At 33.0% G+C, this 27,931-nt stretch overlaps 1 protein-coding gene across 1 annotated transcript; it reads right to left on the bottom strand.

Moving 5' to 3' along the window:
- Nucleotides 1-168: 168 nt before the first annotated feature.
- Nucleotides 169-27,711, bottom strand: FGF7 (fibroblast growth factor 7). Its single transcript, XM_032195210.1, has 3 exons — nucleotides 27,413-27,711; nucleotides 1,092-1,195; nucleotides 169-555 (listed from the first exon to the last, which is right to left on the bottom strand). Exons 1-3 carry the CDS (start codon nucleotides 27,696-27,698, stop codon nucleotides 361-363), a joined length of 585 nt encoding a protein of 194 aa, XP_032051101.1. The 5' UTR covers nucleotides 27,699-27,711; the 3' UTR covers nucleotides 169-360.
- Between the last annotated feature and the right edge of the window lie 220 nt (nucleotides 27,712-27,931).

The following is a 27,931-nucleotide window of genomic DNA, read 5'->3' as shown; positions in this document are numbered from 1 at the left end:
ATATTTAAGAAACAGATAGATTTTTTTATTATTTTTTATTTTTTTAAATAAAATATTATCAGATAATCAAGTCATGACTTATTCTTCAGGGTAAATTAATTTAAGAAACTACCCAGTTACAATGACTAAGATAATGATTGTACAACTCTTTAGAATTCTTTACAGCTTTTAGTTAACAAATCTCGTTTTGTGTATATTTTCAAATCTTTTCCATGTAGTCTCTTAAAAATAAACATAAATGCGCAAGTCCAGCTTGTTCAGTTTCTCAGTAGTATTCCAGCCTCTCTTGATACCTTGTCAAATAGTCTTCTTTAAAAATAATCTTCCTGCTGGAACTAGTTCTTTATAGATCATGTTTTATTAGGATATTGCCAGAGGAAGAAAGTGGGATGCTCTGTGTTCTTTCTTTGTTTTTTTACCTTTCATAGGAACACCTTTGTGGTTTAGTGTAACAAACATCTCTTTTCCTTTGTGTGTCCATTTTGCAGAAGCATATGTATTATAATGGTTTTCTTCAATTAGTTCTATGAAGTTGCAATCCTCATTGCATACTTTCTGTTGAGAGTAAATAATTTAGAGTAAAGTAAGTACATGTCTTTCTTAAAAAGAATCATACAATAATTAGATTGGGGAAGATGGGAGAAGAATATGCATCATACAATCCACATATTAATATTATTAACATATATTAATTGAATAAGAAAGCTAAATAAATAATAATATTAGTAGTAATATTAGTTAAGTATAAGTAACTTCAGAAAATGTAACTTTTACTTCAGTAAACTTTGGCTTAGGAAATCTGAGTATTGGATAGTATAGCTTTGTACATTCCCCATTAATATTTCACATTTTAAAAAAGTATACAAATTCTGATCCCTGATTTTTTAAGTGGGCATGAAAGTTAGGTATGTGTTGGATACATTTTAAGATGTTAGAAATGTATTTTATACAAACTGTATTTTATACAAACTATTTCATATGAAGCTGTAGGTGCTACAGCTAAAAATACATTTCTTTAAAGATTGTACATGATCATTGTTGGAAAAGTCAGCATGATTGTTAGACAACTGAAGAGAATTTAGAATCCATACCTTTCCATAGAGTCTTCCTGACTTGTTCATTGCTAGAAAGTATTCACTTTCCACTCCTTTGATTGCCACTATTCCAACTGCCACTGTTCTGATTTCTAGAATACCTGCAAAGTTACACAGTAAGTACTGTAAAATGTCTGTTTATTCTCTAGTCAATTTATAAGATTTATTTAAATGAATATACTTCTGTGCTTATTGAATATCCACATCAGTAGTTCTTAGAAAACAGAAAAAACATGTATTTATTCATGTGAAGAAAGGGCTAGATTTTTTAAATCTTCTTTATGAGACCACATCTGCATACGGCCACTTAAAAATTACATGATAAATTTTAAATGTCTACTGAAATTGCCATGTTAATACAAGCAACATTTACATTTTCAAAGAACCATTGTATCTTAGAATTTATTATACTCAGGATTCATTTGAAAGAATTATATACATAGCATAGCCATCAAGGTTCATAGAATTTGTGTAAAGCCTTGATTTTGAAGACTGATGTAGCTGTATCACTGCCTTGAACAAGTGTAAACCTTAGAACCTGCAAGTGATAGAAAACAGACCATAGTGACTTAAATAAGATAAAGTATTTGCTTGACCTTTGTATGCTTCTATGACTGATAGAAATGGCAAAGTTACCTGTATTTGAAAATAATTAAAAGTTTCACCAAGAACTTATTTATTCAAAAACAGAAGACATTTGGTGTTTTTCTACAAATTTCTATAAATTACTTTATTTTCACGTGGATGATGTATATCTGCAACACCTTTCTATAGTTCCTACAATACATATAAGTTACCTGCAATATAAAAATATATTTAGGTTAAAAAAACAAACAAACAAAAAAGACAGAAAAGGCAGGGAGTTGGTACATGGTATTAAGGAACGCCAGGTTGTCTTCAAGCTTAAGTATAATTATTTTTTTTTGTTTTAAGCAATAGTTTATAATTATACCTGTGTGGAAGGGGGAGCAAAGGAGAGTGGTGTTAGTTTGTCACCTGAAAGATGACCTTCCTTCCAAACAAAACATTTCCTTTCTTTCTCTTTCACTTTTTTATTGACTCATTACAGCTACGACATATCATATTTTTTTTCATTAATTAGTTTTCGTTTGGTTAGTTTTGTTTTGTTTGATTTTGTTTTGTTTTGTTTTTAAAGGCATGAATATTGCTGGTATTTCTCTTTCCCTATATTTTTTTACTATATCCTATTGTCCTTTCCTTTCTCTTCTGTTCCGTTTTGCTCTTCTTCCTTTTCCTTGGTATTACTGATGGATCAGTCCTAGCTTGTTATTGCTTACTCTTGGTGTGTCCCCTGCTGGGCATTCATCTCTCTGAACACATTTACTTCTTTACGCTAAGCCAACTTTAAGTAAAGCTTTTAGAATTCCTTGACAAGTTCCACTCTGCTGCAGGCCTAGCAACAATTCTTAAAAAGGGTAATTTCTAACTGAAACTTACAAAAATTATATTAACTTTCATTTAAATTTCTCTTTAGAGAAACCACAGTGAGGCTGAAAAACAGATGAAAATCTGCATCTAGCCAAACAAAGAATATAAGAGTGGACGGGATCTCTGGGTCATCAAGTCCAGTGCTCTGCTAGCCTGGGAATTGCATCAGATAATTCTCTTTTCATAAACTTTTCCAATACTAAATTGGAGTTGTTATTTCTTTGCCCCAGTGTTTCCGCCAAAGTCTGTTCCAGAGTTTGATTTATTTTAATGGCTAGAGACTCTGTAGTAATTTGCAATCTGCATTTTTTCAGCAACAGTTTATATCCATTTGTTCTTCTGCCTGTGCTGGCCATTATCTTAAGGAGTTGTTTTTTTTTGTTTGTTTGTTTTTTGTTTTTTTTTGTTTGTTTGTTTGTTTGTTTTTAAGTCTATGTTTGAATTTTCTATTTATACAGAACTAAAAAAATGAAAGATTCAGAATAACTTTGTAAAACAAATCATGCTAATAGGAACTGAGTTTCCTTCAGTAAGCTGCTGTTGCCTGAAGTCACAGAAGTAAGAAATAGTACTACTTTTAAAAACGAAATGCCAAAAGCTTTTGCCTAAAGCAATATTATTATTAGAATTTTTATATTATTTTAGATATTTTTTTTTCTGTTTAATGAAGTGGAAGTTGACATACTACTTGTAGAAATTACTATATTTTGGTTTGGGGTACTTGTTTTTTCTGCTTTATTCTCATCCAAAGATGTTTTTAGGTCTTTTAATCCCACTTTTCTAAGGTGTTCTCTGTGCATCTTTCCATAAATTTTAGTGAGGGAACTAAACTCTCTCTGACATGAACTCTCCAATATATATGTAACATAAAAAACGTTGTACTATTAGCAAAGTTAAAGACAAATAAAAGAGACCATTAAGAGGTCAGTGGAAATATTGCTTGTGTACTTGTGATTCTCTTCACAGAATGCTCTAGCCTATCACAGGCAATGCAAGTACTCGTTTTTCTGTTCCCAGATCTAGATCATGTCTCTTCTGTTCTGTTGTGTCTTAATCAATCCTCAAAGGAGAAACTACCATGATTTTTTCCCTTTTCAGCAAAGCACTTTTGTGATTTAGGTCTCTCAAGCAGCATCTCACATGCACTTTCTTACTTGATCTGCAAGTGAATCATCACTAAGTTCCTCATTCTATTTTAAGGCATGTGACCCAAGTTAGTTAGCAATAAGACAGCATATTGTAAGCCCCCTTTTCTTCGTCTTGAGTCTCTGCCTCAGTAATTCTGTTCATTTCAGAAATGTAGAACTACTACAATAAATTATATTTTTAAATAAAAGCATATAGGAAATTGAAATATTTCTAGGAAACTTTGGGGAAAGTATGACATTATGGTTATTTATAACTGTGATAGCTGATGTTAACTGAGAATTTCATCAGTGATCTTTCAGTATATAGTATTTTGTGTGGAACTCGCTTGTTCTGTTAATTACAAAGTGCCATCATGTACATAAATGAAGTCAAAATGCTTTCCTTTATTTCCTTTATGTACAGAAGCTATAGAGATTTCTATGGTTGAGAAGTCGTATACTGGAAGTTTTTTAGTTTATCTGTATCAGCATTTCTTGTATCACATATGTAAATTTCTCATCCAGTATTGAAGGTCTCCCACCAGGAAGAATATTTGAGTAATATTAAATTTAATACAGACAGAGCTTTCACTAGTTTAACTGTTTTACATGGTGCTTCTGAACATACTAGATCCATAAGGTAACCAGCCATTCCTCTAGACCTGTTATGCACTTGATATGCATCAAGTTCTTTGATGAAATAGTTAAAGGAATCTTTAATACTTATTTACAAGATACTATCACTGTGAAACTTCTAAACTCCTTGATTTAAACACAGCACAAACTTTGAGGTTAAAGAGATGTGCATAATGGAAATCACTGTCTCTTCAAATTATAATTTCATAATGTATTTAAATATAAAAATGAGCTTTTATATTATTAATAATTTTGTCACTAAAGCAGGGAATTGCTAGAGAATATACAAAAGAATAAAATATAAAATCCCTAAAATAAAGTGATTTGATTTGTCCTTCCTCATTTAATTTTCATTCAGAATCTGTATTAAGCCAACATATCACATTATACTACACCATATGGCACTGTAATCGCATTGGTCTGTCTTTATTTTGTATGTGTTCTTGATACTCCGTTACTACAAGAAAAATTACATAATAGCAAAAAGACAGATTTGTTTGTTTGTTTGTTTGTTTGTTTTCAAATAGGAATCTAATACGTCAGTAGGTGTCAAGAGGTAATAACTCTGTTCAACCAGAGGTTTGGTCAGCTACCAATATTTCCTGTTTCTTCTGTCTGTTCTGTATTATCTGCTACTGGGGATTCTTGCCAACAGGATGTGGGGCTAAATTAAATTTGGATCTGAGCTGATATGGTTATATCCTTATATTCTTAGTGTATACGTTTCATAATACAGTTTTGACTGTTACATTCAGCCAAGTCTGTGAATAAGATCTTTCTATGAGATCTTTTCAGGTTTTCTTTTGTTCTTCTTCTGTTTTAAACTCTCCTTTTATCTCTCTCTCTCTCTTTTTTTTTTTTTTTCTTTTTTTTTTTTTTTTTTTAATTCTGTACCATTAAGTCTTTAATGGGACTCAACAGTAACGACATTTAGTTTACTGGGAAGTAACCTAATAATCTTGTTTTTCTACAAATGCAGGAAGATGATTGATTCTGAGTAACTGATAGTTTTAAAATTACCAACAAAATAGCAGTATACTCTAAAGATTAGCTTTATCAGCTTTGCAAGGATGGTAACCTGAGTCAAGCAAATCTCTCCAAAGCTAAAGAGTGTTTTTTCTAATACACCACTTTCAACTGCCCTTAAGACATGAATTTACATGAATGAAAACGTATTACTTTCATTACTCCTCTGCTATGAACAGTGTAGCTGACCTTTAAGTCTTCATGCTTAATTGTAGTTAGCTGGTTGACTGGAAGAAGGTAAATATCTGTATCCACAGAAAAATGATAATAGAAGTAAACCACTAAACCTACTATGCTGTGTAACATTTGTAGGCACTTTTACACCTAAAGGGTATACACCACACAAAAAGAAAAAATACTAAACTGGCTTATATGTGGGATTTATCTTTGTCAGTTTCTAAATGTTTATGTAGCATCAGATTCTTCAGAGAAATGACGACGAACTAAAATGCACAGTCAGAAGACCTTGTAAGGATAACCTCAATGTAATAGTATACAATTCACTGCCATATTTTATCAAGTCCATTCTTAGATGCTTCCTTTTGAAGTAAGAACTTCTCATCCTTTCAATATCTATTCATGAAAAAGGAAAAAAGCTTCCAATCTAGTATAGGAAAGAGAAAATTATTATATGTAAATCATTCCATTTAAGTACTCTTTTGATATTTTAATAAATTCAGAATTTATTTAAAGATATGCTTAAATTGGTAAGATGCTGCTGATGAGAAGTCAACATGGCCAAACTACAAAGAGGTCTTATATATCATCAGATAAAAATGAAAATATAAACTATGTTTTTCAGTTTTTACTTTCTAAAGGATCCATGTAAAAATTTAGAAGGGGATTAAAAGAAGACTTGAATACACCACGAAATAACTGGGAAAAAATCAAATTAAAGCCAGAAAGAGAAAAAAAAAATAAAAAAAAGAAAGAAAATGGGCATATAAAACTGAAAACAACTGTAATTTCTATTAAGTCAGCATGAAATTCCAAACAATTCTATATGGTTGTATGGTCGGTGTATCCAGTATAGCTTAAAATTCCCAAAGTGAATGAAGTTTCCTGCAGAGATGAAATTCTGTATGCTGTACTTAAAGGACACTCAGCTGAGATGGACTATAATTTCTCTTTAGAAGAAGGTGATTATGGGTGTTGGCAACAGTCTTTTAACCACTTGGGGAAAATGAAGTATCAGATAGTTGATATAAAACACGTTAGGGGAAGAAAAAGAAGAGAAAAAAAAAAAAAAAAAAATACAAAAAGCAGCCCTTTAAGTTGACACAGCAGTTTTAGTAGGTAGATTTTTATTTTTTTTTAATTTTTTGGCAATAATTGCATAATAAATTAGGTGAGTTTCCTGGCATTGTGGTCTAGAATGACAGTTTCTCTCAGTGCTTTAGACACTTGTACTTACGGACTTCATGGCTATGACCTGGAGGACAGGACAGTACCTTGGGCTGGAAATTTATGTGGAAAAATTGGCATTTTACTATATCAATTATACAAAATTGAGCATTCTCATGTGAGATCTTTATTTATTTGTTTATTTATTTATTTTTCCTGGGCCAGTGGTATTTGATAGTTTTGTTTTGAATCACCTGGGGCTTCTTTGGAAAAGAACAGAGAACAAAACTACTGAGCTAGATAGATATCTTTTCACATGCTAGGGAACTGCCTCAGTATGATGGGTGATAAGATTGTTCAGGAAGATTTAGGAGGAGTTTTTAAAGTATACTGTATTCAGTCCCTCATCAGCTGGAGTTGTTTCTAAATGTTTCATATGTTGCTGATATCCTCTGGATGTCTCATGTTTCTGGTCACTACTTTTCTATTTGTTAGTATCAGAATTTCTGTAGACATTAATACAAAGAGAAATTTTGGCATTCAGTACATTTTTCAGTAAGGCCAACAGCAATTTCATCCGGGTGTTTTTTTCTGTTCTGTTGGGTACGTATGTTTCATGTATATTATATATGAATGTGATATTCTTTCTTACAAGAGAGAGGTTAATTTTTTCCTACTGCTAATAAGACTTCTGTAGTCTTCTAAATGCTGGAAAAAAGGGAAATGGGGATTTTTAACAAAAGAAAAGTAAAATCAAAAGTCCAGAAGCTAGTTATTATTATATATTATTATCATTTCCTTTTAAGGAACCAGCTAACATATTATACCTAAGACTGATTTTTAAAATATTCTAAATGCTTTAAAATACCAATACCATTTTTTAATCTACTTTTTTTTTTTTTTTTTTTTTTTTTTTTTTAATATTTGCAGTACTTTATTTCTTGTGGCCTCTCTGTGCAGTGAAGTGGAAAAAACATTCTGTTGCTGATTTTTAGGGGTTAGGAGGCTGGCACTGACAGCTAAGCACTTGCAAAGAATGTGCTTGTGAAACACCCTTTCCTAGGCAGGATTGTCTTGAGATAAAGTACGTGAAATCTCAAATACAAAAAGAGGGGGTAGAAAAAACTTGGATGGAGAATAAGTCAAAACAAAATGAAACTTCTAAAATATGTCTGACTTGTGTTTCTAATTAGATTTGGAGTACATATTTATGAATTCAAGTGACCTTTAGAGAGATGATTCAAGGCCAAGAAAAATGCTCTCGTCATTGCTTACAAGATGATATTTTATGGTATTTAATGCAATTTGTTCTTTTGATTTGGGATTTAATAAGTTAATATTTGTGCCTCTTAAAGCAAGAAAGTACAGATCATGATTGTCAAGCACTGAGAATTCTGGAAAACTTTCATGGTGTTATTAGTGCATGTGTGCATTCAGTGAGGGAGCACAGTAAATACATTAGCTGGCTTATTGCATTTGAAATGTTTTTCCAGAGAAGTCTACTGGTATTTGTTTTCTGAAAGTGAATGAGTAGTTTCATTGTGTAGTTTTGCAAGTTACTGGTTTCAAGAATATTTATCCCCTTGTATTTCTTAAAAGAAAAAAATATATGTATGTATGTATATGCAAAGCATTAGTTTGTGCTTACTATTTTAGTTCCCAGTAATATTTTTAAACACATATGTTTTAAAGTTTGTTTTCAGGTAGAGCAATTTCTGTGCTCATTCCCTCTCAAATCTAACAGTAAAAAATTCACAACAAACAAAGCTATTGATTTAAGAGATACTGTAATATTTAAGTCTTTTTCTACTATCCACCCATTATTAAATTACAATTGATAGAATGTCAAATTTTCATTTGTATTTTGTACTCTCCTTAACAAGAGAGTAAAAGAGTTTCCGAGGCAGTACCTCATAGAACACATGTTCTTATGCTTAGTAAGAAAAAATAGGTAAAAAGTGTATGTCATAATAATTTTCACAGCAGAGATGAGATTGGTCCCTCCATACTCAGGAGTTTTCTGTCTGTATATATGTTTTGAATATACCATTAATTACGGTAACAGAAAACAAGGTGTCATACATGTCTTATCAGGTACATACATCCATACATTCATTATCACTTTTTTTTTTTTTTTTTTTTTTTTTTTTTCCCCTCTAATGCTCCTGCTTCTCTGCATGATACTCAGAACATGGACTTTATGGTGTAAACACATGTAAATTATGTTGCTATTTATGGCAGAGACCAATATGAAAGTATGAAAGACTAAAAAGCTGTTATTTCAAGTCTGTGTGCTGTTTCCATGCATGCATTTGCTGTGCATGCATAGACTATCTGAAGCACTCTAGGTATGAAGAGGACTGTAAAAGTGTGAAAGTCCTGTCAAGGACTTTCAGTAGAACGGCTGAATCTACTGCTTCAGTGAGGTGCCAGACATCTGGATACCATGGACAAATACCCAAAGCACTTAAAACTCCAGCTTCACTCCCGTTTGTAATTTCCAGACAGGAAAGTTGTAATTGTCTGAGGAAGCATGACCAACAATGGAGAGGTATTCCTAGAGGACCTGATACAACGTATTTTCAGGTCAAGCATCCTCAAGAAGCAATATTTATTTATAAGACAGCCTGCATGCAGAACATCTGTTTAGTTAAGCATCAGTGGCTGATGTTTAATTATTTTGTTTGTTTGTTTTGCAATTCATTGGGCACAAGAACAGTAGACATACTTAATAAAAATAGTGCACTAATTGCTAAACAGAAGTTAATCGAAATATTTTTGTACTTTGTTGGATTTTCATGTATTGGTTATTTTAAAGATTTCTTACTTGACATTATACGGTTCATAAATTTCTCCACTGTTAATACTAAAAACTGATTAAAACAGTTAATTGCTAGATAGAGCAACTTCATAATAAGCCATTGTCCTGGGGATACTCAGCAGCTGACAGTTATGTTAGTTACAGAATTTGTGCTGTGTCAAGGTATCTGAAAGAAACTGCTGACTTGATAATTCCATGAAGATAGCATAAAACATGTAAGATAAGAACAGAACAGAGGGGAGAAGATAGAGTAGGGAACTGAAATGTCTGTTCAGATTGATAAATGTAAAGCAGTGTTCATTGTTTTACAACACTCAGTAAAGCTTACCTCCACTACATACGGTAGTGGAGTAGTGTGGATTTTAGTAACGATATTGTGGTGAATAGAGAACTGAAGAGAAATAGCTTAGAATTTCTAAGGGTGTTTTCCATTGTTATACTGTATTGTTTGGGTTTGGTTTCATGTTGGCTTTCTGCTCATGTTGGTGGGTTAGATAGGATTGTAAAACAAATGCTTCCTTTTTCATCCTAAATGACAGAATAAGAAGAATTGATCTTAGCTATTCTGACCCTAAATTGCCTCCTCTCCTCTAAATGTCACTTTGGAACATTAGTGCTTTGGACCACTGTCTTTCCAATATTTCTGTTGATTTGATCTTCAAAACCAAAAGGGTGTGACAATTTTCTCTAAAGTAGATTGTGAAACTATGGAAATTTCAGTTTAAAGGTCTGACATGTGAACAGTAGGATATAGTATCAACAACTGAATAAAATGCTGTCCCAGTCAGTCATTCACTTGTGCATTTCTTGTTAAACTTATTTAGAACCTGTCACTTTTGCTGATCTCTGCTGTGCATTTCATAAAAATATTTTCTTGATCAGCTTCTCATATAGCACATAGTCATTTCTCATTTTTGCTGGAAACTGTTTCCCTTCAATAAAAACTGCCATGGAGCTAAACATATGGTTACAATGAAAATATATATATATATATTTAGAATTAATAGTGTCCTATAAAATCCAAATCTTAATCCCCTATCTTAAAAAGCACTCTTTTATTAAAGTATTAATATTTATTGATATTAATATTAATATTTACTGATACTAAAAATGGAAAAAAGTGTGATAAGCCTGTTCACAAAAACAAAACTGTTTCAAACCACTATGAAAATTAATGATTTAATAGTTTAGAGCTGAATGTGTACAACAAATCGAACTCAAATCAGTGATATCTCTTACTTAAGTCTGTTGTGCTAATTTCGCTAGAATAAATGATCTATCTTAGTTTTGCAGATTTCTTGGATCTAGCTTCAGAATAGTGTAACTGTATGTAAAACTGCTGATTAACCTTTTCACAGCAAAATGAGATACATTCATTTAGTGGTACAAAACTTCCCAGTTTTAGAGTTTCAGTCCCTACAACTATTTTAATAATCTAAAATTTGGAAAATTTCACATAAGACCAGAGCCACAGGTCTCTCCAAATTTTTCTGTAAAGTAAAGCTACAAATAAATTACCTTGTTCTTCAATATTTGTTATTATCCAGTATTTTTATCTAATAAAGAGATGGTGTCTTAATATTATTCCTGTGCCACAGGCAATTAAATTTCCTTACCTCTTTCCTGTGTAGAGTTAGGCATCATAGTTGTCATAAAATTAGTCATGTCTTTTCTGTGGAAGACTTTTTTTTCTGATTTTCTAAGAAATGTAGTCCATATTCAGATATCTTTTGTGTGTATAAGAAATTGAATTATATGTTATCTGTTCTATGTTCTGAATAAATTCAATTCCAAGTGCATTTTATGTGATATTACAGCTTATTACTGGTATAAACTGGTTGCAGGCAGTAGTAAAGATAGCATAACATGGTACTGTGCTCTGAACTCATTTTTTCTGAATGAAGTATCCCATCACCCTCAAGGTCTAGCTGTTTTGTTCTGCATCATGTAGTTTCTCTAGCTGCTCCTGTGGCAGCTTTTCTGGCCCACTGACGTGGGCTTGGGAGAATGAGTGCTGTAGCTAGATGCTGGACACAAATAATGACAAAACTCCCTTCCTATTTTTCAGGGTTATTTAGAACTGTACTAAAATATATTTTTAATAGTGAAAATGTTTCCCAATGCGGCTAGGAACTGAATTACTTAAATAAAATTGAGAAAGTAAACACACAAGAGAGAAGCTGGCTGCAGTATTCCAGAGCTTAATTTTATACTTAAGGGCCTCTGGCATAGGAGCAAATGTATTTAGATGATTTTAAAGTTCGAACTGTAAGATTTTGTTTCATGCAGTTAGGAGAGCATTTAATTCATAAACACTGCAATCCCTATTGGAATAGATACATCTTTTCCTCCTCTAAGTACTTTTATAAAATGTAGGGCAAGCACTACCCAATTGAATACATTTTAGTTAGATTTCTAAATCAGATTTGCTACCTGGGGCAGGAATAGCTGACAACAGACATCTAAATACATCAATTACAGTGTCTACAAGAACACAAGTAGGCAGTAAATAATTCCTTTCAAGGTACAAAATGTAAGAATCTGATAAGAAAACCATCCTAACCCCTTGCTGCACCACAGAGTGGGAAGTGATAAAAACCATCTGGCTCATTCTTTCTGCCTTCAAAACATTGTTGGACATATAAATATATGATATAGCCCCTCAAATCGTTCTGGCTTGCTGCTGACAAATAGTTTAGATTTTAGTTGAATGTTTAAAAGGAATATTAGACCAAACACTGAACACTAAGCAAGCAGAAAGAGAAAATGAAAAAACATAAATAAAAACAACTCAAAATACAGATCAACCAGATCATCTAATTTAATCCATCTAATCTAATCTCATCTAATCCAGATCATCTAATCTAATTCCAATAAATAAATCTTTTTTTTTCATAGCTTTTTTACCTGATATTTTCCTGTCTTAGTATATTGATCAAAATGTACATCAATTATCCAATAATCCTTTTTTTTTTTTTCCTAAATAGCTTAATAACTCCTTGTCTTTATTTAATCTGATATCATTAATTTACTTCTATTTACACACCATTTTAACAGTCCAAAAATTTTGTGTAAGATGTAAAACTGACTCTAAGAAAATCAGTAGGATATTTGCCATTGATTTACACACAGGCAGATTTTTTAAACCTCTGTTTTTATTTACACGATAAAATGTTTATAAATGTTTTACTTTCCTCGTTAATCTTTAGTTCTCTTCTAGCTTTATGATGCCACATCAAAACCCATCTTTTTTCTTTTTTTCTTTTCAGCTTTGACTTCAAATGTTAGGATGTAGAGGGAAATGAGGTGGTAACCATTTTGAGTTTGGTGATAGAAATGCTTATGCATTATCTACCAAGTTTTGCTCACGTGCATATTATCATGAAGCAAGTGTGAAGACAAATGCAGCTAGTGTCATGTAAATATTTTCTATGGTGAATACTGTTTGTGTCAGATTCTGATATGGGCTTGGTTTGTATACAGATACTTTGGGTATATAACTAATTGTTTTTATTTTAGTAGAATATGCTGACAGATCTTATTTTCCAGAACAATTGTGTCATAACAGTACTTGTGGTGGCCATGAAACCTGATTCCAGTAGCAACTGGGATTGCTCATTACAGTATAGAAGGTAATAAGCATCATCTGTCACAGGTCCACAGCCTTTCTGTGCTTTGGTCTTCTCAAGTGTTGCATGTAAATAATGTCCTAGAATTTTAGTTGAAATTACTTGTACCCTTAAAAGTAGAAAGAAAGAACTAAGGGCTGCACACATTCCAGGGTGTTGTGACAGTAGTATCTTCTGAAGAGAATTTATTGGTCATAGCTAAAATGTAAAATGTAATGGAATAAAGTTAGCAGACTAAACAGTTAACAGAGCATAGGTTTAGCCAAATTATATGAAAAAAAAAAAAATCTTTAAAGCACAACACATTTTTATTATGCATTATTTGTTAGTATATATATATATACACATATAAACAGTTTCCCTTGCTTTTGTTCTAATTGTTATATGCCAAGTGCAGTTACCTTTATTTCAATTACATTATGATTGTTTAGATCAGTTAAGGATATATTAAATGGAAACCATGAAGCTAGAAAGCTGCCTTGTGTCATTATCAGCCGTCCTTTGCATTACCTCAGATAGCCCCACCTACAGGCTTGTTTAAAAGGAGGATTTTCATGAATGTACTACTGCCAAACTCCACCTTTGTTACTGAAACATCCTTAAAAACCTAGCTCTTAGTGATCAAGTCCTTTAAAAAAATTCTTTAATCACTTTGACAGAAATTAAACTAAAACTTCAATTTTAAAACATTAGTAAAATTGTTATGCCATAACAGTGGTCTCTCAATAAACTACATAAAACTATTTAAAATGGGATAGAAACTACTTCAATTTCTTTACCAACTAAGGAATATGTTCTGTGGCCCTGAACTGCAGAAGGAAAGATGTGAGTTTTTCTTTGCCTGCAGTAGTTTTCTTGGCTCTCAGCACACGGATACTATATCGCTATTTTGTGACTGCTGATAATAAAGTTGTCTATGACCAGTCTGTTAAAATGTTTAATATCTTAAATTCAGATTCATGCTGGCAGCCATATTATTATATTGGTAGAATTCCAAATTTCCATCTGTGACAATATCAAACAGCCAATTTGATAAACTACAGTGCAGTCACTGGCATAAGCATTAAGACATACTTTTCTCTTGATCTTAAGACAAATGGAAGATTTCATGCCACTCAAGCATTTGATAACAGCTTTAGACAACAGCCTTTGGGAATGCCTCACTTTTTAATTTCTTTGTGACAATTTACATAATTCTTATTTTGCTTTTATATGTATTGATGTCTTGAAGTTTAGTGAGCTCCACAGAAGTAATACATAAGCAATCTGTACCAGAATACATGGACCACTTTAAAATCTGGAAAGAAGCTGGCCTATAATATGTAGATATTTGAAAATGCATTTCAGCTAATAGGTTTAAACAAGAACCTTGTTCAAGCAAGGAAAGTAAAATGTTCTCTGTAAGGAAGCAGAGTAACATGGCAGAGATTTCTACTATAGGTTCATAGAGCAAGAGGACTCAGATGAATCTTGGTGGGTTTTTAATATTAGGATGTGAACTGGGAAGCTGAAGCTATACATACAAATAAAGGGTTTGCCTCAGTTTAATTTTTCTTTAGTGGATGATTTGCATTAAGATTTTATAAATTTGTGTTTATGAAATTCGGTTTACAGGTCTTTTTTTTTTTTTTGTTTCTGCATTGTATTTATGATTGTTTCTTCTCCTTATGAAGTAAGGAGATTATTTCTTCTCTTACTAGTGATTGTAACATAAAAGAAAAAGTTACTGTGTAATATTAAACTCTACAGGAAATTTTAGAACTGAGTTGAAGACCATGAAATTATGCCAGCACGGAGCTTGGCTGTAACCATACTAATACGTTCTAAAATTATATATAAATTCTTGTTCTTGGTAAAGAATTTGTTATGCTATTTGCTGTGACTGAAACAATTATGTCTATTCCAAGCACTTAATGTAGTGAATAAACCTTTTCTTTTTAAAAATATTTGTGACTTCAGCTGTATTGCAACAAGAAGCAGGAGAAATAGTATCAAAATTGACCAGGAAGGTCTGTTTTTACCATACAGAATGAAACAAAGTACTACTGCTGTTCTTAACTTGCTCCTTTTGTGCCACCTGCGTGACTATAAGTGTATACATGACTCATATCTGAATGCAAATGTTACACTGTAAAAGATGTGTACAAAAATAGATTATATTATTTCTACTGTTAAATTTATTCAGTGTAAATAATCCAATCAGTTTCTACTTGGTATAGATATGTGGACCTGTGGTTTTAATATAGGTCCAAAAACTTAGTATAAACTTCCATTTGTATCTTCTATGCAGAAATATACTTTTCAACATATATTTGAGGAGTTATATCCAGATATTTTTCAAATTGAATATCATCAGTTGGGTGTATTATGATGTACTGTGCCCTTAAGCGTGTACCTTCAGTAGAATAATAGAGATAGCTGTTGGTAAGCTAGATAAGTAATTCTGACTTGAAAGTCAAGAAGAGATTAATGGTATTAATGGTGGAAGAAGAATTTCATTTTTCTTTATGCCTAGTCTGTATTGCCAATTTTATGAAACTCCATTTTAAAGTAAAAGCACGTGGATTTGCAAAAGCAATAGTTATTATTTGGCATCCTTCAGATTGACTCCTCAGTCCATTAGAAGGCATCAGTATCAAAACTCTTGCTGATTTCAATAGAGCCAGGCTTTTACAAACTGACTGTATTTTTCTCTTTCTTAATATGGGTCTTTCAACTCCTGAGCAAACTTTTCCTGATGAATCACAGGGATAGATAGCTTTTCCACTAGTGAGTAACTTAACTCCTCCACAGCTGTGCAATTTTTTTTCCTACTTTCAAAAGCAACTATTTAGACTGTTATTGATAGTTCTTTATAGTTGATCATTATGTCTGCAAGAGTAGAACACCCATATCTTGACTATATGTTGAAAAGAGAGTTAATGCTGTACTTCTCTACAATTACTTTCTCATGTTGATTACATCTCTGCATTGTTGAGAATGTTTCAATCAAATATCATAAACACTAAGAAAGGAATATTTTTTTTAGGCAGAAACCTATGTTAATGAAATAAACATGGCACAGCTCAACAGAAACTAAATCAGTATTTTTTATTTACTTTATTTTATTTGTACAATACCACCTATGAGATAAACTGCAGCACACCATAGATGACATATACATAATTTGCCAGGGGTAACTAACAGAGACTAAGAGGAGAACAAAAAAAGAAGCATCCCCCTCTGATGGGTCTAGAGCTGGAATAAAGTAAATTTTTTCTAGGAGTTGTAACTAACTCCTAGGAACAGGAGCTTTAACTAGTAATTACACTTAAGTTGAAGTCATCTGAAAGTATCCATACCTGCACTGTTGAAGTGTGAATAAGACAGTATACTAAGTTGTGAGCAAAGGTCATCATTATTTACAGTGCTATATACAGGCAGAAATACTGTGCATTTTCCTGCCTTGCCTACAGTGGGATGAGAACACATTCTAGTTTTGGAATTCACATAATTTTCTTTGAGGAAACAAGCATAATTACCTTCTTGTGTACCATGTACAAAACTGAAGTTTGTTATATTTTCTCATATACCACAAACAAAAAGGCATCACAGATACAAACAAATAGTGAACAGCTAATGTGAAGAGGTGGAAAGGGAAGGAAAGAGGTTTGTTTGTTTAATGATAGTCATGCATTTTAATTTAGCCCCAGCAGGTTAAAAAAAAAATAATAATAAGTATATCTTATGGATACAAGATTGTCACTTGCAAGTGATTAGGAGGCCAGGAAATGCAGGTTTTATTACTTATTTTGTCTCAGTGGATAACAATGTCTACTTTCACTCTTTTGAAAATATCACCTGAAGTAATTTAGAAATGTAAGTACCATATATATATGCTGTGAGGTTTAGGCTTAAGTATTCCTTTTGGAAATGTAACTTGAAATATCACTCAAGTGCTTGTCATCACTTCTAGAAAATTGTCTTTGAGATGTCTACAGATCTTGTCTGAAAAGGAGAAAGTATGTATATAATACCTGCTCATATTTATAAAATATTTTGCTATATAAGAAGAAAAAATTGGATTAATTTTCACTTTGCTCTTGCCCAAGATAGGTATGTATAACATTCCAAATGTTAAAACAATTTTGAATAATTTCTCCACAATAATTGTCATAAATACATCATTATCACTAGATCATTTTGTGCTTAAATGATATAGGCACTGGAACTCATCACATCCTCTTAAATAGTCTGGTTGGATCAGAGCTAGGCTGTTCACCACCTTACTAAATTAGGATTTTTATGCCTGCTGTTTTATGAGTCATATGAAAAATCACATGCGTTTTGTCTAAATGATGCTAGTTTTACCATCTTAGTATAGACCGGTTTTGCTTCCAGTGTCCCTTTTGGATGAAAGTGCCATTTTAGAAATCATAATTAAATCATTCAGAACATGCCCTAAAACAATATGATTAAAATAGATGTATTCAAATTCAAAACTCTGGATTACTTAGTTAAGAAAATTAGCAGAGCATGATTTCCTTGAAAGATGTGGTAATAGTTTCCTAGAAAAATGTGGCAATCTTTTTTTTTTTTCTTTAATTTTGTTGCATGACAGTTATTTGCAGTATTATAGACTGAATTTCTCAAGCCACACAGAGAAGCAGACAGAATAGAAGGCATACTAAGTAATTTTAATTTGATGTTTACATTCAAGTAGCCTGAGCACCATTTTGCTCATTTGAACATTCTGACTGAAATGGGTGTACAATAATTTAGAAGAATAGTTGTACTAACGGTGTATTGTTTTTGCTGCTCAAGATTAAATGCATTTAAAGGGACGTGTGAAAGCAGCCTGGAATTCTTGCTGTTTATAATTTATGTAGGCTCTCCTTAGCTTACACTCAAAATTCTTGTAACACTTGTTTTCCTTTGAGCTAATGAATATTAACTACAAACTCCAACACCAGTTCACCCAATGTATGGCTGTTACATTGGCGGTAAGGTAGAGGAATATGCCAGACCACTTTTACTGTAGAACCTCAGTAAGAAAACTTGTCTCTTGACTGCTGAGACTGCTTAGACTGAATAGGAGCACTCTAAAACAGAGTACCGCTACTGTAGGGGTGGCAGGATGTGAAAGAGAGCAAAACACAGGTGTTTTGAACATGATTACATGAGTAAGTGGAAGGAAGGAGAGGCTAACAGTGAGCAAGGGGGGTTTGTTACAGGGAAAAGGCTCCCGCATCGGATCTCTTTATGGCTTTCTCTACATTTCTTATCTGATGAGGTAGGGGGTAGTATTTGTTTCTTGAGTGGATGAATACTTTTTTTGGAATCATAATTATGAAAAAAAAAATCTTTTTTTTTTTTTTTTTTTTTTTTTTTTTATGACTTGTACAGTATCTTAGAGTCTTCTAAAGAAATACTCACTTGCCCTGGGTCTCATGTACCTTCTCTTCAGTTTTGGTTATAAATCTGTGTTGGAAATATTGGCCAGGATCTCCATGCTTAGTTAAAGAAATAGAAGGTTCATTTAGAAGAATGGAGCTTGCTTGAAATGGGATAATCACTTTTGTCACCTGCTAATTTGCACGTAGCCTCTTTTGCTGAATACCAATTCCCTGTCCCCAAATATTGTTTATTTGTCATGCTTGTAGCTCATATGTCAGGTGTTTATTATGTGGTAGAGATTTTCTTTTTGTACTTCTATGGAATTATATTGGTAAGTTGTGCTAAACTAATACAAGCAATAGTGCTGGGTAGTGTACAGTGAATCTCACTGTGGACCAACATCTTTCACTGTCCTTATGTGGGGTTGTGATAATATACTAAGTGATATGGTTGTGATGAGTTGAAGGCTTCTCAGGTGCAGTTTCCCCCCATGAGCAAACATGACGGACTGTTGATGAGGAAGATTTTGTACTTGCTTGTAAGGCAGCCGTAGCAAGCAAATCTCATTGTTTGAATCTCATTACTAGATTCACATAGCTGTTTCCTAAATCCCTGTAAAATCTCACCAATGAGGACTCAGTTGCTTGGATTTCTGTTTCATCATGCAGCCCCTAAGCTGTTCCGGTGGAAATAAATTAGGAGGGTGGAACTGAAGTTGCTTTTGCTGGTGAAAGGTGTACTCTCCAATTGTATTAGTACTGTCTGCACTCCCTAGGATTCAGTTATCTTTACCATTTTCCTTCTGAGTGTCTGTCAGGGAGTACAACTCTTGTTTTCACAAAGCCCTTGCTGCAGAAGCTACAGGGGGAGTGAATGGAATCTGCTCTGTGCTGCCTTCTCTTGAGTTGGCGAACACCCCAATTTTCTACCAAATCCATTGGCTCAATGGCTAGCTAGAAAGCCTGACCATTGTCCCTCTCAGAGTTCATGTAAGCCACTCAAGTTCAAACCTACCATCATCATACAACGGTGTGTACCTGTTATTCAAAAGGGTCAGAAAGCTTCTGTAGTGGGCACTTCCACACACCTGACAAGCACTTGATACTTTACATTTGCCACTGTATTGCTTACAGCTGTGCATGCAAACAGCCCATAGAACTATGACACCTGAGCAGCTCTGGGACTTTGACCCAGACCAGATCCATATCCGACCTTTTCAAGATCTGATGTTGACTGTGAGTTTTCTGACTAGTATCTTCAGCTGTATGTTCATATAATAATCTATGTCTGTAAGAGTCAAAATTTCTCAATTTACATGTATTTACTGTAAACAGTCCCTTCTGATTGAAGTATTAAATCACACTTGACATTTAAAGGTCATAATAAAAGCTTATAAAATTAGCACACATGATCAATGAAAATATTAGCATGGGCTTTCTTTTATTTTGAAGATGTGGCTTTCTAGTTAGACAAATTCCTGTTTGTCAAAATGACCAAGGACAAGTCTGATCATCATCTTTTTAGTCTATAGCACCTCCTGGTGTTTATTAATACATTAAAAAAAAGCAAAGCAGCTTACCAAAAATAGAAGTTAGGCGTGGCATATGTGCTATTAAAGGTTGAAGTACTAATGCCGCAAGACTCGGAAAAAAAACTACAAGTAATAGAGGTATTCACAAGATATTTTGGTTGTAGTGGTGGACTTGAGTGATATTTGTTGCTCCCCCTGTTTTAGAAGTTATTTTGGTGCTATGAAATGGACATGTTATCTGTGTTTTCATTTATGGTTTTTCATTGATCTGTCCATGTTCTGACTGTGGTTAAATTTGAAAGATGACATCTTGTAGGAAGCTGTCAGTGTTTTTAATTGAATATCTGTATTCTTTTATCATTTCAGCCTGTTGTTTTTAGTTTGAATTGTCAGATTCCTGCTATAACTTCATAAGAGCAAGTATTCACTTGGAATTAATTGAAATAGTTCTTCTGATGCTAACTTGGATTTACTCGTCTCTTTGTCTGATTCAGCCTGTTTTAGAACATTTCAGTGTTCTGTTGATAAAATGTTCAGGTCATAAACAGTGTGTGTATACTGTAAACAAATCCCACTATGATTTAATCCTCATCTTGTTATTTGTTTCCAAAGCTAAATAACAGTCAAGAGAATGTATTGATTGCATTGGTATTTTTATTACTTTTTTGTGTGTGTTTTCACGAAGTTGTGGGCCACATCTGTGAATATCCATTTCCAACTTTTCAACACCAATTGTTACAAAGAATTTTTTCCATTTGTATAAATGATGTCATGTGTTATGAAAGCTTTAAAGTGTGACAATTCAGTGCTATGATTGTTAGCCTCTGTTATTGTCATAGGAATCTTCACTGTTAACTTTTCCTTAGTACTGTTTCTAAATTACATACACCAGGAGGCTAACTTGACCTTTCCATCAGCTCATATCCAGAAGTAAAAATAAAGTCAAAGGTCAAAAAAGACAATTGAAATACAGTTGCCAAATATAATCATAGACAGCCAATTATGTAATGAAAGCAGTGTGCCACCCAAGGAGAGTAACAGCCTTCATTTGCCTAAACTTCTTCTGTTTTAATGAAGAAAACATTCCAAAATATACTGCTAGCTGGTATATCTTGCAGTGTGGAATGGTATAATTACATGATTTAGGATGTCTTGATCTTCCTGAGCTTTAAGAAAGATGTAGGGGGATAAATCAGCTTTGCATAGTACTCCAGAATCCTAGAAATGTAAAAAAAAATAATAAAAAAAAAAAATTCGCTTTCAGATACTCAAACAATACAGAAAGCTAGAAGCTATGAAGGGATGTGTCTGGAGTTTGGTTTTGTGTTGTAAGAAAGGCTGTATAAGGAATTGTCTACCAAAATCTTTTTATCTACATGGAAAATTGCTTCATTAAGATTTGAGTTCTGTGTTTTTCTGTCTAGCTGTTGCCTTTGTTTATTTTAGTTAATTAATATTCTATTAGTCAATATTCTATAATAAAAGTATTTAATGTCTAGAACATTAGCACACAATTCTTTTGTAGGCTTGGAATTTTTTTCACTAATCATTTTTGAAGCTCTTAACATAGGGGTGTGTAATTTGTCTTTTGTAGAGACCCAGAGAGGTTGAAGAATTTTCCCAGAGTCTGTAAGCAAGTTGCTTAAAAACTTGGATTAGCCTCAAGTCTCTTGAGTCTCAGGTCAGGGCTACTTCAGCAAATTTTCTTCAGGATGGAGCAATAACATGCTTAGTGATACAATACTGTTTGTTTGTGTGTGTGTGTTTTGTTTTTGTTTGTTTGTTTGTTTTTTCATTGATAAATTTTAAATAGTGGAGGAAAATGTGGGGGTGAAAACCTGCATTTTTATCTTTTAAAATATATTCATTACCACCTTATGCAGCCAGCTGCTAGACTTAATTGATGGTTCCATAAAAATGTAACATTTCTCACTTCTGATAAATCTCAATATTGAGAGATTCAGAAAAACTCAATACACGTCTGAATTATAAAGGTGTATCAAAGACACATGAATCATTTTAAGCACAATGTATGTAAACTCAACCTATTTTTTTTCTGCTAATCACATCTCTCAGCTCATCCTTTTGAAGCACAAACAGACATGGCCCTGTCAGTATATTCTAGCTTCTGAAGCTGCTGACTGTGCCCGAGCCCAGAGGCTTGATTCTCCCCTCACAAAGCTTATGCAATCACCTCCTGTTCAGAGTGAGAAGAATGTTGAGTATGAACTGCTACTGTTCTGATTTCACATCTATTTTTCCTCTGGTAAATACCACACCAAAGACAAGGTGATGGAGATTCAGGAGGTAAATTCAGAAGTAATTAACACTTTTTAGTGTGTTTCATGGCACAATGTCAGTTGAACTCTGGTCTGGGCATTGATAAGTGAGCTCTCAAGAATCTTGCTGCGGTAGTTCGACTTAATTCCCTCCTTTCTTCTCCTCACTTCCCCCAGAGGCTACTGTTATCAAACAAGTCAGTAAAAGCAGGAAGACAGCCATGCCCCAGCTGCTTCAGTAAATATCTTTGCTTAAACTTAACCATCTTCAGCAGCAATTGATAGTGAAAAGCTGGGATTTGTGGTAAGATATGGGCAAGGAATAGACAGTGTCTCTTCTGCAGGTTCAAACTTGAGGGGCTAGTAATTACCACCAGTGCTAGACAAAGAACTAGAGATAGGGAAAGAGTAGGGAAATCTGTTATATTTAGATCTAATTAATCCCCTGTATGAGAGAATGTCATCATTGGCCATGTTGGCTGTTATTGGAAGCTATGTATATGTTGTCATTTGAACAAAATCTCTTTCTATTCTAATGATTGAAAAGATTAGCAGTGAAGCAAAAGCACTTTCACTTTAGTGTGGGTTTGTCTTCTACTTAGGCCAATTCATTGGCTGAACCAACAAACTCTTGAAAAATCAAGAATGCAGCTGCAGAGTCAGGCTTTACAGCTGGAGCTTGCTAACACTTAATTGAATCTAGTGCATCAATACCTGCCTTGAGTTACCTAATTTTCAAATATTTTATCTTCTTGCTCCTTTATTTAATGTGTATATAAACAACAGAAATAAAATTTGGTGCATATAAACAACAGAAATAAAATTTGGTGCAACAGCATAGCATACGTAGCCTGACATCTGTTTTTCCCTAAGAAGTATATATAAAATGCTATTGGAAGTACTTTTGATTTCTAAGAAGGTTTGAATATTTAACCACTAAGATGCATATAAACTGCATTTTGTTAGCAGTTTACGGTTTGTTTGAACAAAACTGAATTAGAGTTCATTTAATGATGCTGAACACTTATTTGTTGGATTTTGATCAAAAGAGAAGTAGTTTTCAAAAGAACTTTATTCCAAGATTTCAGCCCATTTTGTGCCAAGATGTCACTAGGCTATCTTTTATTTTCTTATATTTTTGGTTGGCTGTCTCCACTGAGAAGAGGAAGAAATAGGCACTTTCTGGGTTTAGAGCACACATGGAATATGATAGGATCAGACATGTTAGGATTCAGGTTCCAGGAAGGCTTTTCTTGTAACTAAGAGGCCCTTTGAAGTCTTTAAAATGAGATTCCAAAGGCAACAGAGCATGGAAAGTCCTAAATGCATCATCCAGTTGTAGTTTTAAATCCTCTCAGATAGAAGCAAAATAAACTCTGATTTTTGCTTTCCTTTTTCCGGAACAAAACCAAATAATTCATGTGAAATTCTGTTCACATGCAAAATGGAATTAAAAGCTAAGCAGCAATATGGAGAGATTTATTTTTTGTCAGAGACAGAGAATTAACAAAATGCCATAGTATCTTCATGATCTGCTCAGGCACTCTTCTTACAATCATGAATTTTGGAAGTCTATTTTGTGTGCTAACTTAGATTATGTTATGTGAACAAGATACAAAATTTACTTTTGAATAAAAAGCCAATAGTTTATGTGTGGACAAGGTATAAGAAGTGATTGTCAAAGAAAAAAGGTGTTATGAGTAATGACAGATTTTTCTGGATGGCCTTGTATCTTGGCTGCTTGGCTTCTTGTTTTAGTTTTTCAGTGTGTGGCAATTCTCACTCTACATTTTAGTTTTCAGACTGAAAGCAGAGCTGTTTCTATCAGGTGCAAGGAGATTTCCTCTGCTTATTGGAAATTTGCTTTGTTTACTCTTGAGTTATTTGTTTATTTTACTATTGTATTATATCAGTTTTGTGTTCACCAGAAGGCTCTACTGCTTTTTGAAATGTGCACAGAATAATTTTCTTTGGGTAACTAATGAGGTCATCACTGTTGTAAACAGGACTCATCAATTTGCTTTTATTGACACAGTACACACTTTTTTTGGGCAAAACAGTTAACTTCTATTGTATTTTTAAACAAGTGTATGATGAATACAGGTTAATTACAATCAGTAAAGATTTCTTCCAGTATTAAGTTTGAGAATTTCAGTCCATATACATTTAATACAGTGGCTCTTAAATTAGCATCTTAAGATTTTTTTTCAGGTGTTACCTTTATAAGATATCTATAAAATATGTATATATTTATTCCGTAACTTAATAGAGAAGTTTAGAACACAAAGACTTTAATTTCTCACTATCTTTGCATTCTTATATTCGTGGTTCTGACTGATGAGACAAACTCTGCAAATTTTTGGCACTTGCCAAGATTATGATGTAGAATGATGAGTCTATCATTTTACAGACATTTCTAATTGTGAAAATTGTTTCACAATTCATGGGCTGAAAACAAGTAATGTACTCTGTCTGCAAGACTGTCAGTGCAGCTTCTTTTATGAAGTCGTTATGGTTAAAAATGTGATTTTTTTCATGTTTTTATTTTAGTAACACATGTAAACGATACAAAATGGAACTTATTAGTGGAAAACTAGGATAAAATATGAAGATACTCCTAATAAGAGCAGTGTTTTTCATACTGTGTTGATCAATTTTGCTGCAACTGTTCTGGGATTCAATCCTGTGAAACAGGTTTAATTTACATTTTACTAATGTAAAACTTCCAGAACTGAAGTTCACAGAACAAGAATGCTTGAACACACAAATTGATCCATCTTAGTAATGGATATAATTTTTAAATGTTGATTTTCAGAAGCCCTGGATAAAAATATCCAGTTTAGTCTTCTAATGTTTAAAAAAAAAAAAAAAAAAAATAGGGAAAGCAGGTTAGTGTCTTTTTTTCCCCCCTCATACCACTTTTGTTAAGTGTATTTTAGTATAGAACCATAAACACATCTTCAAAAAGGCCTTTTACATATTTTGTTGATTAGAGGATATGACAAAAAATGTTGTGTTTTTTTATGATAGTTTTGAGTTTCTCTGAGAATGTGTTCTCATTTTTCAAGTTTCTTTTGCTTATATTTCCCTATTCTGCTTATCCAACAAAAGCATTATTTCCTAATGTAGAATTGCTAAATTCAAGCAAGAGACCTAAGTTTAAGATGGTGGGAGTTTTCCCATATACTTTAGTTAAATTTAATGGAGACATTTCATTGTAGTGTGTCTCAGTTACCAGATAAACCCTTCGAGTATTGATTGTTATTTTTCTCCTGATTTGCTTTACATTTACCAGAAAGTGTTCAAAAAAAAAAATCAGTAAATTTTAATAAAGTGCTCAGAAAACTCTACAAGAAAACGGTTTGCCTTTAGTACAAGATGATCTGATATTCTCTAGTGGTTTTACTACAGAACATTTCAGGGTATCATTAGTGTGCTTCAGCAACATGGAATCCTGCAGAGAATTGAGAAACTTGAATTTGAAATAATGCTAAATTACTAACCAAGTTCTTAGTTTAGTAGCATGGAACCGCAAAAGAGCAAATGTATGAAATTGTTCAGCTCTATATACTGCCACAATCTTTTCAAAGTATTTGTTTGTAAATAATAACAGGAAAAAAAAATGGGCACAGAGGATATTCACTTATATGCGAAAACTCAGAAGAAATTACTTCAATAGTTTTTTCCAGTTATTTTTGTGGGAGCAACATTCACTTCCAAACTACCCCTATGGATCTCTATTGTAACAATGTTTTCCTGAAACTCAATGGGAGTCTTCTTGAATATGGACCAAATAATTCATTTGGCTGCTGGCCATATGAATGAGCAATAGGGTTTGCACTACGTAATAGAGTAGAAAGAAAGGAGACATATGGAAACAAATTTCAAAAGAAATGGTAACATTAATCAATGAAGTTTTAGCCACATAAGTTGTCAAATACTTAATGTAATCATGAAGTAAAGAAATAAACTTTGAAGCTCACTATCTAGGTGCTTAACATGGAGGAGTGCTATTTTTACAGAAAATATGCAGTCAACTTCAGCTGAAAGCTGAATCACACTAAGAACAGTTCTTGAAGTTTACTTTTTATTTATATTTCGCTGCTGTTATTAAAAAAATACAATGACATGCAACCTATATTAAAACTGTATTTAATAGCATCTTTGGAAAAGGTTTGATCTTTCAGATGACTATAAACACTAGACCAGCAAGTCTCTGGCACTTTTTCCTTCTAATTTTGTTTTGAAACATGCAATATAATCTTAAGTATTTTTGTTATATTTAAAAAAAATATATATATATATATAATCTTTTAAAGTTTGTCATATTTCTCTAAATATGCAGTATATGTGTAATAACATGAAAGCCAAAGTGTCAGGAATAGTGATTGTAAAACTGATGCCTTCAAGTAGTTGTAAATTGAAGTTATATAGTGTATGTGTGAAAAACACAGATTAGTACAACAATTCTTTTGCCAGTTCAAAAGTTGTATTTGGTACAGCTTTGCAAAATATTATATGTCCATTCTCTGTAGATGAGTCATCTTTTTGGAAGAAAGAGGAGAGAATATTTTTTCATCATCATGATCATTGTAATAATGAACTGCAGAAACTATAATAGATTTTGTTCCTGGCTTGGCAAGCTATCTAAAAGATTTTGCAAGACAGTTTACATAATTCTTTCCATTGAACTTTCTAGTATTGCATATATTTTAATTGTGAACTCAAATATACAGAACTTTTAGGTAGTTTGTGGACTATATAAGCGTGGCTTAATGTTTCGTAAGTATTTTATGAGCAGAGTTTGTGGTTATACATTTTAATTCTTACAACCTAATTCACTTGTTAAAATAGGCTCTGTTTGCTAATAGTTACCAGCTGTAACTAATACATTAGCAGATCTACAATGTAGTGTTTAAAATGACGCATCTCAAAATCAATAACAAATGTCCTGCTGTAGGATTAATTGGAAAACTTGTCTTATACAATGGTCAGTACATTATACAAAATTCTTTTGAAATTACTGTAAATCAAGGAATGGGGAAACAATGGTGCCTAAAAACTTAGAAGTCAAATAGGAAAAGCAAAGATATTACTTACTGTAGTTGTTGTTTGCTTCTCTTGTCCCTTTTACTTTGCCTCGCTTATCAATCCTCATATACCACTGAGTTCGACAGAAAAGTCTTCTTACTCTTACATCCCCCCCTTCCATATAATCATAGCTTCTGGTATGTCGCTCAGGGCTGGAACAGTTCACATTTGTAGCCATTTGCTCTGGAGTCATGTCATTGCAAGCTAAAGATATAGTGCCCATTAGAAAGATAATGTAAAAGTATGATCTGTAGAGCAAAATTGGCAGGATCCATGTCAGTATCCATTTGTGCATTATAGTGCAGTGTTCTGGGTGTTCATGAACAACATAATGAAAATTAAATCTCAAGTAGACTGTTGCTGTTAGGTCACCGACCTGCCTTCTGTCTTTACGAGTTACAGATTCATTTAAACGAGATAGTTCCCTCTTCTAGAATTCTGATCGTTTATTCCTTAATAGTTAATGGCGAAATAGAAGAGCTTCTTAAAAATCTCTTCAGTCAGAATATCCTTTAAAGACACAAGTTA

Source organism: Aythya fuligula, chromosome 11 (assembly GCF_009819795.1).
Source record: "Aythya fuligula isolate bAytFul2 chromosome 11, bAytFul2.pri, whole genome shotgun sequence".
Taxonomy (NCBI): Eukaryota; Metazoa; Chordata; class Aves; order Anseriformes; family Anatidae; genus Aythya; species Aythya fuligula.
Note: the sequence above shows the minus strand (reverse complement) of the source record. Positions and strands in the feature narration are given on the sequence as shown.